Source organism: Oncorhynchus masou, chromosome 2 (assembly GCF_036934945.1).
Source record: "Oncorhynchus masou masou isolate Uvic2021 chromosome 2, UVic_Omas_1.1, whole genome shotgun sequence".
Lineage (NCBI taxonomy): Eukaryota > Metazoa > Chordata > Actinopteri > Salmoniformes > Salmonidae > Oncorhynchus > Oncorhynchus masou.
Window position 1 is genome coordinate 6,889,127 of NC_088213.1, and position 17,878 is coordinate 6,907,004.

General features: G+C 46.6%; 1 protein-coding gene across 1 annotated transcript; it reads right to left on the bottom strand.

The window, feature by feature from the left end:
* Positions 1–6,574: 6,574 nt before the first annotated feature.
* Positions 6,575–17,869, bottom strand: LOC135552327 (GATOR2 complex protein WDR59-like). The gene is made up of 7 exons (XM_064983890.1): positions 17,770–17,869; positions 16,621–16,670; positions 12,247–12,382; positions 9,793–9,878; positions 9,538–9,618; positions 6,864–6,901; positions 6,575–6,720 (listed from the first exon to the last, which is right to left on the bottom strand). The coding sequence occupies exons 1-7, from the start codon at positions 17,821–17,823 to the stop codon at positions 6,575–6,577; spliced, it is 591 nt and encodes a 196-aa protein (XP_064839962.1). The 5' UTR covers positions 17,824–17,869.
* Between the last annotated feature and the right edge of the window lie 9 nt (positions 17,870–17,878).

The following is a 17,878-nucleotide window of genomic DNA, read 5'->3' on the forward strand; positions in this document are numbered from 1 at the left end:
GTAGTACTGACCCTACACAGGTTATAATGTAGTACTGATCCTACACAGGTTATAATGTAGTACTGACAGGTTATAATGTAGTACTGACCCTACACAGGTTATAATGTAGTACTGACCCTACACAGGTTATAATGTAGTACTGACAGGTTATAATGTAGTACTGATCCTACACAGGTTATAATGTAGTACTGACCCTACACAGGTTATAATGTAGTACTGACCCTACACAGGTTATAATGTAGTACTGACCCTACACAGGTTATAATGTAGTACTGACCCTACACAGGTTATAATGTAGTACTGACAGGTTATAATGTAGTACTGACCCTACACAGGTTATAATGTAGTACTGACCCTACACAGGTTATAATGTGGTACTGACCCTACACAGGTTATAATGTAGTACTGACAGGTTATAATGTAGTACTGACCCTACACAGGTTATAATGTGGTACTGACCCTACACAGGTTATAATGTGGTACTGACCCTACACAGGTTATAATGTGGTACTGACCCTACACAGGTTATAATGTAGTACTGTGGGGGTCCTGTGTGGCTCAGTCGGTAGAGCATGGCGCTTGCAACGCCAAGCGTCGTGGGTTCGATTCCCACTGGGGCCACCCATATGCAAAAGTAGTGGCCCCAGCCGACTTGTAAGTCGCTTTGGACAAAAGCGTCTGCTAAATGGGATATATTATTTATTATTTATTATATTGACCCTACACAGGTTATAATGTAGTACTGACCCTACACAGGTTATAATGTAGTACTGACCCTACACAGGTTATAATGTAGTACTGACCCTACACAGGTTATAATGTAGTACTGACCCTACACAGGTTATAATGTAGTACTGACAGGTTATAATGTAGTACTGACCCTACACAGGTTATAATGTAGTACTGACCCTACACAGGTTATAATGTGGTACTGACCCTACACAGGTTATAATGTAGTACTGACAGGTTATAATGTAGTACTGACCCTACACAGGTTATAATGTAGTACTGACCCTACACAGGTTATAATGTAGTACTGACAGGTTATAATGTGGTACTGACCCTACACAGGTTATAATGTAGTACTGACCCAACACAGGTTATAATGTAGTACTGACCCTACACAGGTTATAATGTAGTACTGACCCTACACAGGTTATAATGTAGTACTGACCCTACACAGGTTATAATGTAGTACTGACCCTACACAGGTTATAATGTGGTACTGACCCTACACAGGTTATAATGTAGTACTGACAGGTTATAATGTAGTACTGACCCTACACAGGTTATAATGTGGTACTGACCCTACACAGGTTATAATGTAGTACTGACCCTACACAGGTTATAATGTAGTACTGACCCTACACAGGTTATAATGTGGTACTGACCCTACACAGGTTATAATGTAGTACTGACAGGTTATAATGTAGTACTGACCCTACACAGGTTATAATGTGGTACTGACCCTACACAGGTTATAATGTAGTACTGACCCTACACAGGTTATAATGTAGTACTGACCCTACACAGGTTATAATGTAGTACTGACAGGTTATAATGTAGTACTGACCCTACACAGGTTATAATGTAGTACTAACAGGTTATAATGTAGTACTGACCCTACACAGGTTATAATGTAGTACTGACCCTACACAGGTTATAATGTAGTACTGACAGGTTATAATGTGGTACTGACCCTACACAGGTTATAATGTAGTACTGACAGGTTATAATGTAGTACTGACCCTACACAGGTTATAATGTAGTACTGACAGGTTATAATGTAGTACTGACAGGTTATAATGTAGTACTGACAGGTTATAATGTAGTACTGACCCTACACAGGTTATAATGTAGTACTGACAGGTTATAATGTAGTACTGACCCTACACAGGTTATAATGTGGTACTGACCCTACACAGGTTATAATGTAGTACTGACCCTACACAGGTTATAATGTAGTACTGACAGGTTATAATGTGGTACTGACCCTACACAGGTTATAATGTAGTACTGACCCTACACAGGTTATAATGTAGTACTGACAGGTTATAATGTAGTACTGACCCTACACAGGTTATAATGTAGTACTGACCCTACACAGGTTATAATGTAGTACTGACCCTACACAGGTTATAATGTAGTACTGACCCTACACAGGTTATAATGTAGTACTGACCCTACACAGGTTATAATGTAGTACTGACCCTACACAGGTTATAATGTAGTACTGACAGGTTATAATGTAGTACTGACCCTACACAGGTTATAATGTAGTACTGACCCTACACAGGTTATAATGTAGTACTGACCCTACACAGGTTATAATGTAGTACTGACAGGTTATAATGTAGTACTGACCCTACACAGGTTATAATGTAGTACTGACCCTACACAGGTTATAATGTAGTACTGACAGGTTATAATGTAGTACTGACCCTACACAGGTTATAATGTGGTACTGACCCTACACAGGTTATAATGTAGTACTGACCCTACACAGGTTATAATGTAGTACTGACAGGTTATAATGTAGTACTGACCCTACACAGGTTATAATGTGGTACTGACCCTACACAGGTTATAATGTAGTACTGACCCTACACAGGTTATAATGTAGTACTGACCCTACACAGGTTATAATGTAGTACTGACCCTACACAGGTTATAATGTAGTACTGACCCTACACAGGTTATAATGTAGTACTGACAGGTTATAATGTGGTACTGACCCTACACAGGTTATAATGTAGTACTGACCCTACACAGGTTATAATGTAGTACTGACCCTACACAGGTTATAATGTAGTACTGATCCTACACAGGTTATAATGTAGTACTGACAGGTTATAATGTGGTACTGACCCTACACAGGTTATAATGTGGTACTGACCCTACACAGGTTATAATGTAGTACTGACAGGTTATAATGTAGTACTGACCCTACACAGGTTATAATGTGGTACTGACCCTACACAGGCTATAATGTAGTACTGACAGGTTATAATGTAGTACTGACCCTACACAGGTTATAATGTAGTACTGACCCTACACAGGTTATAATGTAGTACTGACAGGTTATAATGTAGTACTGACCCTACACAGGTTATAATGTAGTACTGACCCTACACAGGTTATAATGTAGTACTGACCCTACACAGGTTATAATGTGGTACTGACCCTACACAGGTTATAATGTGGTACTGACCCTACACAGGTTATAATGTAGTACTGACCCTACACAGGTTATAATGTAGTACTGACAGGTTATAATGTAGTACTGACCCTACACAGGTTATAATGTGGTACTGACCCTACACAGGTTATAATGTAGTACTGACCCTACACAGGTTATAATGTAGTACTGACCCTACACAGGTTATAATGTAGTACTGACCCTACACAGGTTATAATGTAGTACTGACAGGTTATAATGTAGTACTGACCCTACACAGGTTATAATGTAGTACTGACCCTACACAGGTTATAATGTAGTACTGACAGGTTATAATGTAGTACTGACAGGTTATAATGTAGTACTGACCCTACACAGGTTATAATGTAGTACTGACCCTACACAGGTTATAATGTGGTACTGACCCTACACAGGTTATAATGTGGTACTGACCCTACACAGGTTATAATGTAGTACTGACCCTACACAGGTTATAATGTAGTACTGACAGGTTATAATGTAGTACTGACCCTACACAGGTTATAATGTGGTACTGACCCTACACAGGTTATAATGTAGTACTGACCCTACACAGGTTATAATGTAGTACTGACCCTACACAGGTTATAATGTAGTACTGACCCTACACAGGTTATAATGTAGTACTGACCCTACACAGGTTATAATGTAGTACTGACAGGTTATAATGTGGTACTGACCCTACACAGGTTATAATGTAGTACTGACCCTACACAGGTTATAATATAGTACTGACCCTACACAGGTTATAATGTAGTACTGATCCTACACAGGTTATAATGTAGTACTGACAGGTTATAATGTGGTACTGACCCTACACAGGTTATAATGTGGTACTGACCCTACACAGGTTATAATGTAGTACTGACAGGTTATAATGTAGTACTGACCCTACACAGGTTATAATGTGGTACTGACCCTACACAGGCTATAATGTAGTACTGACAGGTTATAATGTAGTACTGACAGGTTATAATGTAGTACTGACCCTACACAGGTTATAATGTAGTACTGACCCTACACAGGTTATAATGTAGTACTGACAGGTTATAATGTAGTACTGACCCTACACAGGTTATAATGTAGTACTGACCCTACACAGGTTATAATGTAGTACTGACCCTACACAGGTTATAATGTGGTACTGACCCTACACAGGTTATAATGTAGTACTGACCCTACACAGGTTATAATGTAGTACTGACAGGTTATAATGTAGTACTGACCCTACACAGGTTATAATGTGGTACTGACCCTACACAGGTTATAATGTAGTACTGACCCTACACAGGTTATAATGTAGTACTGACCCTACACAGGTTATAATGTAGTACTGACCCTACACAGGTTATAATGTAGTACTGACAGGTTATAATGTAGTACTGACCCTACACAGGTTATAATGTAGTACTGACCCTACACAGGTTATAATGTAGTACTGACAGGTTATAATGTAGTACTGACAGGTTATAATGTAGTACTGACCCTACACAGGTTATAATGTAGTACTGACCCTACACAGGTTATAATGTGGTACTGACCCTACACAGGTTATAATGTAGTACTGACCCTACACAGGTTATAATGTGGTACTGACCCTACACAGGTTATAATGTGGTACTGACAGGTTATAATGTAGTACTGACCCTACACAGGTTATAATGTAGTACTGACCCTACACAGGTTATAATGTAGTACTGACAGGTTATAATGTAGTACTGACCCTACACAGGTTATAATGTGGTACTGACCCTACACAGGTTATAATGTAGTACTGACAGGTTATAATGTAGTACTGACCCTACACAGGTTATAATGTAGTACTGACCCTACACAGGTTATAATGTAGTACTGACAGGTTATAATGTAGTACTGACCCTACACAGGTTATAATGTAGTACTGACCCTACACAGGTTATAATGTAGTACTGACAGGTTATAATGTAGTACTGACAGATTATAATGTGGTACTGACCCTACACAGGTTATAATGTAGTACTGACCCTACACAGGTTATAATGTAGTACTGACAGGTTATAATGTAGTACTGACAGGTTATAATGTAGTACTGACCCTACACAGGTTATAATGTGGTACTGACCCTACACAGGTTATAATGTAGTACTGACAGGTTATAATGTAGTACTGATCCTACACAGGTTATAATGTGGTACTGACCCTACACAGGTTATAATGTGGTACTGACAGGTTATAATGTAGTACTGACCCTACACAGGTTATAATGTAGTACTGACCCTACACAGGTTATAATGTAGTACTGACCCTACACAGGTTATAATGTAGTACTGACCCTACACAGGTTATAATGTAGCACTGACCCTACACAGGTTATAATGTAGTACTGACAGGTTATAATGTAGTACTGACCCTACACAGGTTATAATGTAGTACTGACCCTACACAGGTTATAATGTAGTACTGACCCTACACAGGTTATAATGTAGTACTGACCCTACACAGGTTATAATGTGGTACTGACCCTACACAGGTTATAATGTAGTACTGACCCTACACAGGTTATAATGTAGTACTGACCCTACACAGGTTATAATGTAGTACTGACAGGTTATAATGTAGTACTGACCCTACACAGGTTATAATGTGGTACTGACCCTACACAGGTTATAATGTAGTACTGACCCTACACAGGTTATAATGTAGTACTGACCCTACACAGGTTATAATGTAGTACTGACCCTACACAGGTTATAATGTAGTACTGACCCTACACAGGTTATAATGTAGTACTGACAGGTTATAATGTGGTACTGACCCTACACAGGTTATAATGTAGTACTGACAGGTTATAATGTGGTACTGACCCTACACAGGTTATAATGTAGTACTGACAGGTTATAATGTAGTACTGACCCTACACAGGTTATAATGTAGTACTGACAGGTTATAATGTAGTACTGACCCTACACAGGTTATAATGTAGTACTGACAGGTTATAATGTGGTACTGACCCTACACAGGTTATAATGTAGTACTGACAGGTTATAATGTGGTACTGACCCTACACAGGTTATAATGTAGTACTGACAGGTTATAATGTAGTACTGACCCTACACAGGTTATAATGTAGTACTGACAGGTTATAATGTGGTACTGACCCTACACAGGTTATAATGTAGTACTGACCCTACACAGGTTATAATGTAGTACTGACCCTACACAGGTTATAATGTAGTACTGACAGGTTATAATGTAGTACTGACCCTACACAGGTTATAATGTAGTACTGACCCTACACAGGTTATAATGTGGTACTGACCCTACACAGGTTATAATGTGGTACTGACAGGTTATAATGTAGTACTGACCCTACACAGGTTATAATGTGGTACTGACCCTACACAGGTTATAATGTGGTAATAATGCAGTACTGACCCTCTTGTCCCAGATGCGAACATCTCCATCATGACTGGAAGCTAGAAGGTACTGATTACGCTTGTTCCACTTGACCTGGGACGCCCCCGCTGGGGGGGGAGAGGGGGAGATGGGAGAGGGGAGAGAGAGGAGAGAGGAGAGAGATACACACGGGGGGGGGGGACAGTGAATCCAAGACAGATGACCTAGAGAGGTAAAACTGTGATTATTGAAGATGGAAGTGCCTACTCACCCACTGCAGACAACGCCACAGTCGGTTTCCTCGTGTCTCTGAGATCAGACAGATTTACAGTTAAGGCAGAACATCAATCAGTTCATCTCAGGGCTGGTTTCCCAGACATACATTAAGTCCTGAACTAAAAGCATCATCTACATGATTCAACATGGGAAGAGAAGAGAGAAAGATAGATAAGATACATAGATAGATAGATAGGATTGAAAGATAGATAGGATAGATAGAGACAGTATAGTGGGATATCCTACCTGGCACAGAGAGTAGTGTTGACAGTATAGAGGGATATCCTGATATCCTACCTGGCACAGAGAGTAGTGTTGACAGTATAGTGGGATATCCTACCTGGTCCAGAGAGTAGTGTTGACAGTATAGAGGGATATCCTACCTGGTACAGAGAGTAGTGTTGACAGTATAGAGGGATATCCTACCTGGTACAGAGAGTAGTGTTGACAGTATAGAGGGATATCCTACCTGGTCCAGAGAGTAGTGTTGACAGTATAGAGGGATATCCTACCTGGTACAGAGAGTAGTGTTGACAGTATAGAGGGATATCCTACCTGGTACAGAGAGTAGTGTTGACAGTATAGAGGGATATCCTACCTGGTCCAGAGAGTAGTGTTGACAGTATAGAGGGATATCCTACCTGGTACAGAGAGTAGTGTTGACAGTATAGAGGGGATATCCTACCTGGCACATAGAGTAGTGTTGACAGTATAGAGGGATATCCTACCTGGTACAGAGAGTAGTGTTGACAGTATAGAGGGATATCCTACCTGGTACAGAGAGTAGTGTTGACAGTATAGAGGGATATCCTACCTGGTACAGAGAGTAGTGTTGACAGTATAGAGGGATATCCTACCTGGTCCAGAGAGTAGTGTTGACAGTATAGAGGGATATCCTACCTGGTACAGAGAGTAGTGTTGACAGTATAGAGGGATATCCTACCTGGTACAGAGAGTAGTGTTGACAGTATAGAGGGATATCCTACCTGGTCCAGAGAGTAGTGTTGACAGTATAGAGGGATATCCTACCTGGTACAGAGAGTAGTGTTGACAGTATAGAGGGGATATCCTACCTGGCACATAGAGTAGTGTTGACAGTATAGAGGGATATCCTACCTGGTACAGAGAGTAGTGTTGACAGTATAGAGGGATATCCTACCTGGTACAGAGAGTAGTGTTGACAGTATAGAGGGATATCCTACCTGGTACAGAGAGTAGTGTTGACAGTATAGAGGGATATCCTACCTGGTACAGAGAGTAGTGTTGACAGTATAGAGGGATATCCTACCTGGTACAGAGAGTAGTGTTGACAGTATAGAGGGCTATCCTACCTGGTACAGAGAGTAGTGTTGACAGTATAGAGGGATATCCTACCTGGTACAGAGAGTAGTGTTGACAGTATAGAGGGATATCCTACCTGGTCCAGAGAGTAGTGTTGACAGTATAGAGGGATATCCTACCTGGTACAGAGAGTAGTGTTGACAGTATAGAGGGATACCCTACCTGGTACAGAGAGTAGTGTTGACAGTATAGAGGGATATCCTACCTGGTACAGAGAGTAGTGTTGACAGTATAGAGGGGATATCCTACCTGGTCCAGAGAGTAGTGTTGACAGTATAGAGGGATATCCTACCTGGTACAGAGAGTAGTGTTGACAGTATAGTGGGATATCCTACCTGGTACAGATAGTAGTGTTGACAGTATAGAGGGATATCCTACCTGGTACAGAGAGTAGTGTTGACAGTATAGTGGGTAAACCCTACCTGGTACAGAGAGTAGTGTTGACAGTATAGAGGGATATCCTACCTGGTACAGAGAGTAGTGTTGACAGTATAGAGGGATATCCTACCTGGTACAGAGAGTAGTGTTGACAGTATAGAGGGATATCCTACCTGGTACAGAGAGTAGTGTTGACAGTATAGAGGGGATATCCTACCTGGTACAGAGAGTAGTGTTGACAGTATAGAGGGATATCCTACCTGGTACAGAGAGTAGTGTTGACAGTATAGAGGGATATCCTACCTGGTCCAGAGAGTAGTGTTGACAGTATAGAGGGATATCCTACCTGGCACAGAGAGTAGTGTTGACAGTATAGAGGGATATCCTACCTGGTCCAGAGAGTAGTGTTGACAGTATAGAGGGATATCCTACCTGGCACAGAGAGTAGTGTTGACAGTATAGAGGGATATCCTACCTGGTCCAGAGAGTAGTGTTGACAGTATAGTGGGATATCCTACCTGGTACAGAGAGTAGTGTTGACAGTATAGAGGGATATCCTACCTGGTACAGAGAGTAGTGTTGACAGTATAGTGGGATATCCTACCTGGTACAGAGAGTAGTGTTGACAGTATAGAGGGGATATACTACCTGGTACAGAGAGTAGTGTTGACAGTATAGAGGGGATATCCTACCTGGTACAGAGAGTAGTGTTGACAGTATAGAGGGATATCCTACCTGGTACAGAGAGTAGTGTTGACAGTATAGAGGGATATCCTACCTGGTCCAGAGAGTAGTGTTGACAGTATAGAGGGATATCCTACCTGGTACAGAGAGTAGTGTTGACAGTATAGAGGGATATCCTACCTGGTACAGAGAGTAGTGTTGACAGTATAGAGGGATATCCTACCTGGTCCAGAGAGTAGTGTTGACAGTATAGAGGGATATCCTACCTGGTGTCCCAGATACAGATGTAGGTGTCTACAGAGCTGGTGACCAGATACTCCGGGTCAAACCAGGACCAGTCCAAGTCACTGTGGGATAAAACCACAGTCAGTGACCTGGCAACATCGACCCCCGGTACATACCCAGACAGATCAGGCTGCGTCCCACATCGCTCCATATCCCCTGTATAGGGCACTACTTCTGACCCATAGGGAACAGGGAGCCATCTGGGACGCGGCCGCAGAGCGTCTCCTCTGTGTTACCTGATGACTCGTGTGTGTCCCTGCAGGGACGCGTGGACCTCCCCACAGCCATCACGCCACGTGTACAGGTCAACTCGCTGGTTACTCTGTAAAATAAACCCCTCGTCAGACAGGTCACAGACACTGGGTCTGTCCAGTACCAGGATGTACTCTCACAGGTCACAGAGCAGACACTGGGTCTGTCCAGTACCAGGATGTACTCTCACAGGTCACAGAGCAGACACTGGGTCTGTCCAGTACCAGGATGTACTCTCACAGGTCACAGAGCAGACACTGGGTCTGTCCAGTACCAGGATGTACTCTCACAGGTCACAGACACTGGGTCTGTCCAGTACCAGGATGTACTCTCACAGGATGCAGTTTGACCTGAACAAAGATCTGGATCCAATCAGAAACCGACTCTCCGGATAAGACCTGAGCCTGCTCAACGACTCTCGGGATAAGACCTGAGCCTGCTCAACGACTCTCGGGATAAGACCTGAGCCTGCTCAACGACTCTCGGGATAAGACCTGAGCCTGCTCAACGACTCTCTGGATAAGACCTGAGCCTGCTCAACGACTCTCGGGATAAGACCTGAGCCTGCTCAACGACTCTCGGGATAAGACCTGAGCCTGCTCAACGACTCTCCGGATAAGACCTGAGCCTGCTCAACGACTCTCCGGATAAGACCTGAGCCTGCTCAACGACTCTCGGGATAAGACCTGAGCCTGCTCAACGACTCTCCGGATAAGACCTGAGCCTGCTCAACGACTCTCGGGATAAGAGCTGAGCCTGCTCAACGCCTCTCGGGATAAGACCTGAGCCTGCTCAACGACTCTCGGGATAAGACCTGAGCCTGCTCAACGACTCTCCGGATAAGACCTGAGCCTGCTCAACGACTCTCCGGATAAGACCTGAGCCTGCTCAACGACTCTCGGGATAAGACCTGAGCCTGCTCAACGACTCTCGGGATAAGACCTGAGCCTGCTCAACGACTCTCGGGATAAGACCTGAGCCTGCTCAACGACTCTCGGGATAAGAGCTGAGCCTGCTCAACGACTCTCGGGATAAGACCTGAGCCTGCTCAACGACTCTCTGGATAAGACCTGAGCCTGCTCAACGACTCTCGGATAAGACCTGAGCCTGCTCAACGACTCTCGGGATAAGACCTGAGCCTGCTCAACGACTCTCCGGATAAGACCTGAGCCTGCTCAACGACTCTCCGGATAAGACCTGAGCCTGCTCAACGACTCTCCGGATAAGACCTGAGCCTGCTCAACGACTCTCGGGATAAGACCTGAGCCTGCTCAACGACTCTCGGGATAAGACCTGAGCCTGCTCAACGACTCTCCGGATAAGACCTGAGCCTGCTCAACGACTCTCGGGATAAGACCTGAGCCTGCTCAACGACTCTCGGGATAAGACCTGAGCCTGCTCAACGACTCTCCGGATAAGACCTGAGCCTGCTCAACGACTCTCCGGATAAGACCTGAGCCTGCTCAACGACTCTCGGGATAAGACCTGAGCCTGCTCAACGACTCTCCGGATAAGACCTGAGCCTGCTCAACGACTCTCGGGATAAGACCTGAGCCTGCTCAACGACTCTCGGGATAAGACCTGAGCCTGCTCAACGACTCTCGGGATAAGACCTGAGCCTGCTCAACGACTCTCGGGATAAGACCTGAGCCTGCTCAACGACTCTCGGGATAAGACCTGAGCCTGCTCAACGACTCTCGGGATAAGACCTGAGCCTGCTCAACGACTCTCGGGATAAGACCTGAGCCTGCTCAACGACTCTCGGGATAAGACCTGAGCCTGCTCAACGACTCTCCGGATAAGACCTGAGCCTGCTCAACGACTCTCGGGATAAGACCTGAGCCTGCTCAACGACTCTCCGGATAAGACCTGAGCCTGCTCAACGACTCTCGGGATAAGACCTGAGCCTGCTCAACGACTCGGGATAAGACCTGAGCCTGCTCAACGACTCTCGGGATAAGACCTGAGCCTGCTCAACGACTCTCGGGATAAGACCTGAGCCTGCTCAACGACTCTCGGGATAAGACCTGAGCCTGCTCAACGACTCTCGGGATAAGACCTGAGCCTGCTCAACGACTCTCCGGATAAGACCTGAGCCTGCTCAACGACTCTCCGGATAAGACCTGAGCCTGCTCAACGACTCGGGATAAGACCTGAGCCTGCTCAACGACTCTTGGGATAAGACCTGAGCCTGCTCAACGACTCTCCGGATAAGACCTGAGCCTGCTCAACGACTCTCCGGATAAGACCTGAGCCTGCTCAACGACTCTCGGGATAAGACCTGAGCCTGCTCAACGACTCTCGGGATAAGACCTGAGCCTGCTCAACGACTCTCTGGATAAGAGCGTCATTAATAAATATAAAAAGTAAATGTAAATCAACAGAATAATCTTTCACGCAATTTGATGAATTGTTGCTGTTTTTGTTGATGTACTCACAGAGGCAGCGAAGACGTGGGACTCTGCCTTGTGGGGGTTCCACTGAACCGTCCCCACGTCCCATTTGCTCGGTCTGCCAATCTTCCTGGGAGCTTCAGACGGAGCCTCCAGGTTCACCACATACAGAAACCGCCGTCTGAAGGAGAGGAGATCAAACACACACACACACACAACACACACACACACACACACACACACACACGATTGGATGAAAATAGGTTTATTCACCTGACATGTCAACCTCCCATTTAAATCTGATTAATCCACAAATACACAACTAGCAGTGACTTGTGGAACTACCAACATCGGTCAACGACTCTCCGGATAGACGCTGACTGAGGCAGAGCTACAGTGACGTTGACTGAGGCAGAGCTACGGTGATGTTGACTGAGGCAGAGCTACGGTGACGGTGACTGAGGCAGAGCTACGGTGACTGAGGCAGAGCTACGGTGACGTTGACTGAGGCAGAGCTACGGTGATGTTGACTGAGGCAGAGCTACGGTGACTGAGGCAGAGCTACAGTGACGTTGACTGAGGCAGAGCTACGGCGATGTTGACTGAGGCAGAGCTACGGTGACGGTGACTGAGGCAGAGCTACGGTGATGTTGACTGAGGCAGAGCTACGGTGACGGTGACTGAGGCAGAGCTACGGTGATGTTGACTGAGGCAGAGCTACGGTGACTGAGGCAGAGCTACGGTGACGTTGACTGAGGCAGAGCTACGGTGATGTTGACTGAGGCAGAGCTACGGTGACGGTGACTGAGGCAGAGCTACGGTGACGGTGACTGAGGCAGAGCTACGGTGACGTTGACTGAGGCAGAGCTACGGTGACTGAGGCAGAGCTACGGTGACGCTGACTGAGGCAGAGCTACGGTGACGTTGACTGAGGCAGAGCTACGGTGACTGAGGCAGAGCTACGGTGACTGAGGCAGAGCTACGGTGACTGAGGCAGAGCTACGGTGATGTTGACTGAGGCAGAGCTACAGTGACTGAGGCAGAGCTACGGTGACTGAGGCAGAGCTACGGTGACGTTGACTGAGGCAGAGCTACAGTGATGTTGACTGAGGCAGAGCTACGGTGACGTCGACTGAGGCAGAGCTACGGTGACGCTGACTGAGGCAGAGCTACGGTGACGTTGACTGAGGCAGAGCTACGGTGACGTTGACTGAGGCAGAGCTACGGTGACTGAGGCAGAGATACGGTGATGTTGACTGAGACAGAGCTACGGTGACTGAGGCAGAGCTACGGTGACGTTGACTGAGGCAGAGCTACGGTGACTGAGGCAGAGCTACGGTGACGCTGACTGAGGCAGAGCTACGGTGACGTTGACTGAGGCAGAGCTACGGTGACGTTGACTGGGACAGAGCTACGTTGACTGTGGCAGAGCTACGGTGACGTTGACTGAGGCAGAGCTACGGTGACGTTGACTGAGGCAGAGCTACGGTGACGTTGACTGAGGCAGAGCTACGGTGACGTTGACTGAGGCAGAGCTACAGTGACTGAGGCAGAGCTACAGTGACTGAGGCAGAGCTACGGTGACGTTGACTGAGGCAGAGCTACAGTGATGTTGACTGAGGCAGAGCTACAGCAACGTCGACTGAGGCAGAGCTACAGCAACGTCGACTGAGGCAGAGCTACGGTGACGTTGACTGAGGCAGAGCTACAGTGACTGAGGCAGAGCTACAGTGACTGAGGCAGAGCTACGGTGACTGAGGCAGAGCTACAGTGACTGAGGCAGAGCTACGGTGACTGAGGCAGAGCTACAGTGACTGAGGCAGAGCTACGGTGACGTTGACTGAGGCAGAGCTACAGTGACGTTGACTGAGGCAGAGCTACGGTGACGGTGACTGAGGCAGAGCTACGGTGACGTTGACTGAGGCAGAGCTACGGTGATGTTGACTGAGGCAGAGCTACGGCGACGTCGACTGAGGCAGAGCTACGGTGACGTTGACTGAGGCAGAGCTACGGTGACGTTGACTGAGGCAGAGCTACGGTGACGTTGACTGAGGCAGAGCTACGGTGACTGAGGCAGAGCTACAGTGACTGAGGCAGAGCTACGGTGACTGAGGCAGAGCTACGGTGACGTTGACTGAGGCAGAGCTACGGTGACGTTGACTGAGGCAGAGCTACGGTGACGTTGACTGAGGCAGAGCTACGGTGACGTTGACTGAGGCAGAGCTACGGTGACGTTGACTGAGGCAGAGCTACGGTGACGTTGACTGAGGCAGTGCTACGGTGATGTTGACTGAGGCAGAGCTACGGTGACTGAGGCAGAGCTACGGTGACTGAGGCAGAGCTACGGTGACGTTGACTGAGGCAGAGCTATAGTAATGTTGACTGAGGCAGAGCTACGGTGACTGAGGCAGAGCTACGGTGACGTTGACTGAGGCAGAGCTACGGTGACTGAGGCAGAGCTACGGTGACGTTGACTGAGGCAGAGCTACGGTGACGTTGACTGAGGCAGAGCTACGGTGACGTTGACTGAGGCAGAGCTACGGTGACGTTGACTGAGGCAGTGCTACGGTGATGTTGACTGAGGCAGAGCTACGGTGACTGAGGCAGAGCTACGGTGATGTTGACTGAGGCAGAGCTACGGTGACGTTGACTGAGGCAGAGCTACGGTGACGTTGACTGAGGCAGCGCTACGGTGATGTTGACTGAGGCAGAGCTACGGTGACTGAGGCAGAGCTACGGTGACGTCGACTGAGGCAGAGCTACAGCGACGTCGACTGAGGCAGAGCTACAGTGACTGAGGCAGAGCTACAGTGACTGAGGCAGAGCTACGGTGACTGAGGCAGAGCTACAGGGACGTCGACTGAGGCAGAGCTACAGCGACGTCGACTGAGGCAGAGCTACAGTGACGTTGACTGAGGCAGAGCTACAGTGACTGAGGCAGAGCTACAGTGACTGAGGCAGAGCTACTGTGACTGAGACAGAGCTACAGTAATATTGACTGAGGCAGAGCTACAGTGACTGAGACAGAGCTGCGGTGACTGAGGCAGAGCTACGGTGACTGAGGCAGAGCTACAGTAATATTGACTGAGGCAGAGCTACAGTGACTGAGACAGAGCTGCGGTGACGTTGACTTGAGGCAGAGCTACGGTGACTGAGGCAGAGCTACGGTGAGGTTGACTGAGGCAGAGCTACGGTGACAGAGGCAGAGCTACGTTGACTGAGGCAGAGCTACGTTGACTGAGGCAGAGCTACAGTGACTGAGGCAGAGCTACGGTGAGGTCGACTGAGGCAGAGCTATGGTGACTGAGGAAGAGCTACGGTGACTGAGGAAGAGCTACGGTGACTGAGGAAGAGCTACGGTGACTGGGGCAGAGCTACAGTGACTGAGGAAGAGCTACGGTGACTGAGGAAGAGCTACGGTGACTGGGGCAGAGCTACAGTGACTGGGGCAGAGCTACAGTGACTGGGGCAGAGCTACAGTGACGTTGACTGAGGCAGAGCTACGGTGACTGAGGCAGAGCTACGGTGACTGAGGCAGAGCTACAGTGACATTGACTGAGGCAGAGCTACGTTGACTGGGAAGGGCTACAGTGACTGAGGCAGAGCTACAGTGATGTTGACTGAGGCAGAGCTACAGTGAATGGGGCAGAGCTACGTTGACTGAGGCAGAGCAACGTTGACTGGGGCAGAGCTACAGTGACTGAGGCAGAGCTACAGTGATGTTGACTGAGGCAGAGCTATAGTGATGTTGACTGAGGCAGAGCTATAGTGATGTTGACTGAGGAAGAGCTATAGTGATGTTGACTGAGGCAGAGCTACAGTGATGTTGACTGAGGCAGAGCTACAGTGATGTTGACTGAGGCAGAGCTATAGTGATGTTGACTGAGGCAGAGCTATAGTGATGTTGACTGAGGATGAGCTACAGTGACGTCGACTGAGGCAGAGCTATAGTGACTAAGGCAGAGCTACGGTGATGTTGACTGAGGCAGAGCTACAGTGACTGAGGCAGAGCTACGTTGACTGGGGAAGAGCTACAGTGATGTTGACTGAGGCAGAGCTACGTTGACTGAGGCAGAGCTATGTTGACTGGGGAAGAGCTACGTTGACTGGGGAAGAGCTATGTTGACTGGGGCAGAGCTACGTTGACTGGGGCAGAGCTATGTTGACTGGGGCAGAGCTACGTTGACTGGGGCAGAGCTATGTTGACTGGGGCAGAGCTACGTTGACTGGGGCAGAGCTACGTTGACTGGGGCAGAGCTACGTTGACTGGGGCAGAGCTACGTTGACTGAGGCAGAGCTACAGTGAATCAACAGCCTCAGGTGGTAAGGGATTTCTAACATCCCCAAGGCAATGTGAGGAGGAGTGTTTTCACTGTCTGGTGAAGGTGCTGTAATGGGTGGTAAAGGACTGGTACACACCCTGACAGGACAGCATGTTGACCCAGGCAGTCCACGGACATGGCAGTGGCCTGGAAAGATAACAGCATGTTATTATTGTTATTATTATTATTATTTACGTTGTTAGGGGGCAGATCAGCTGTAATACTGCAGATACATTGATGGAGGCTACAATATAATTGACATATATTTTTTCAATCTGCTGTGATGCTTCACAAAAGTTCTGAAACTTTCTATTCTTATAGTTTCCACAGATTGTAAATTAAAGTCAAACATTTTTTTCTAAAAAATATTATTATGCAATTGACTATGACTTTTCAAAACCCCCAGCAGTGCTATCTGCAGAGTTAGCTCCAGGTAAACAATTCTTCAGCCATTCCTGGACCTGTGACTAAACATGACTACTATTATTATTCTGTGACATGTGTGGTGAGTTTACTAGTCAATGAAGAGCATGTGAGCATCATGATGCAGAGGGACCGTTTAAAACCATTCAGCCAGCAGCATCTGAGTCAGCAGTGCAGCATGTTTGGTTAGTTTTTGTTTTTCCATGCTAAATGTTGCTGCGACATCTTGTGCACGGGACAATGTCTGTACACTGGATGTGTGACCTGTTGCATTGGACCTGTTGTAACAAAACAATGTCTAAACACTGGATGTGTGACCTGGTGCATTAGACCTGTTGAAACAAAACAATGTCTAAACACTGGATGTGTGACCTGTTGAAACAAAACAATGTCTAAACACTGGATGTGTGACCTGTTGCATTGGACCTGTTGTAACAAAACAATGTCTAAACACTGGATGTGTGACCTGGTGCATTAGACCTGTTGTAACAAAACAATGTCTAAACACTGGATGTGTGACCTGGTGCATTAGACCTGTTGTAACAAAACAATGTCTAAACACTGGATGTGTGACCTGGTGCATTAGACCTGTTGTAACAAAAATTCAACAATCCTGCGACTGAGTGTGACATCATTTAACTGTGACACTTTCAGATACTCTCTGACTACTCCGAAGGATACAAGCTCCCACCTGTTTCACTAGGAACAGCATGTCAACACCACAGACAGAAGGGGAAAGCTATACATCTCTTTGGCAACACATTGCGCATTAGCTAGCTACATGTCACCCAACTCTGAATTAAACCCTGTTTTACTCAAGTACCTGCGCATCTCGCAATTCCACCACCACATTCTCACTACTCCAGCGAGCCGCCATCTTCCTCTACGGCAACAACATCAACAAGACGTCACACGACGCCCTGTCTCTCAAA

Excerpts from the sequence above, each read along its gene's own strand:
- LOC135552327 (XM_064983890.1), bottom strand. The coding sequence starts at position 17,823 with ATGGCGGCTCGCTGGAGTAGTGAGAATGTGGTGGTGGAATTGCGAGAT. Across the intron at positions 9,879-12,246 it reads CCCACGTCTTCGCTGCCTCT|AGTAACCAGCGAGTTGACCT; the intron begins GTGAGTACATCA and ends TTTATTTTACAG. Across the intron at positions 9,619-9,792 it reads GGACACACACGAGTCATCAG|TGACTTGGACTGGTCCTGGT; the intron begins GTAACACAGAGG and ends TTTATCCCACAG.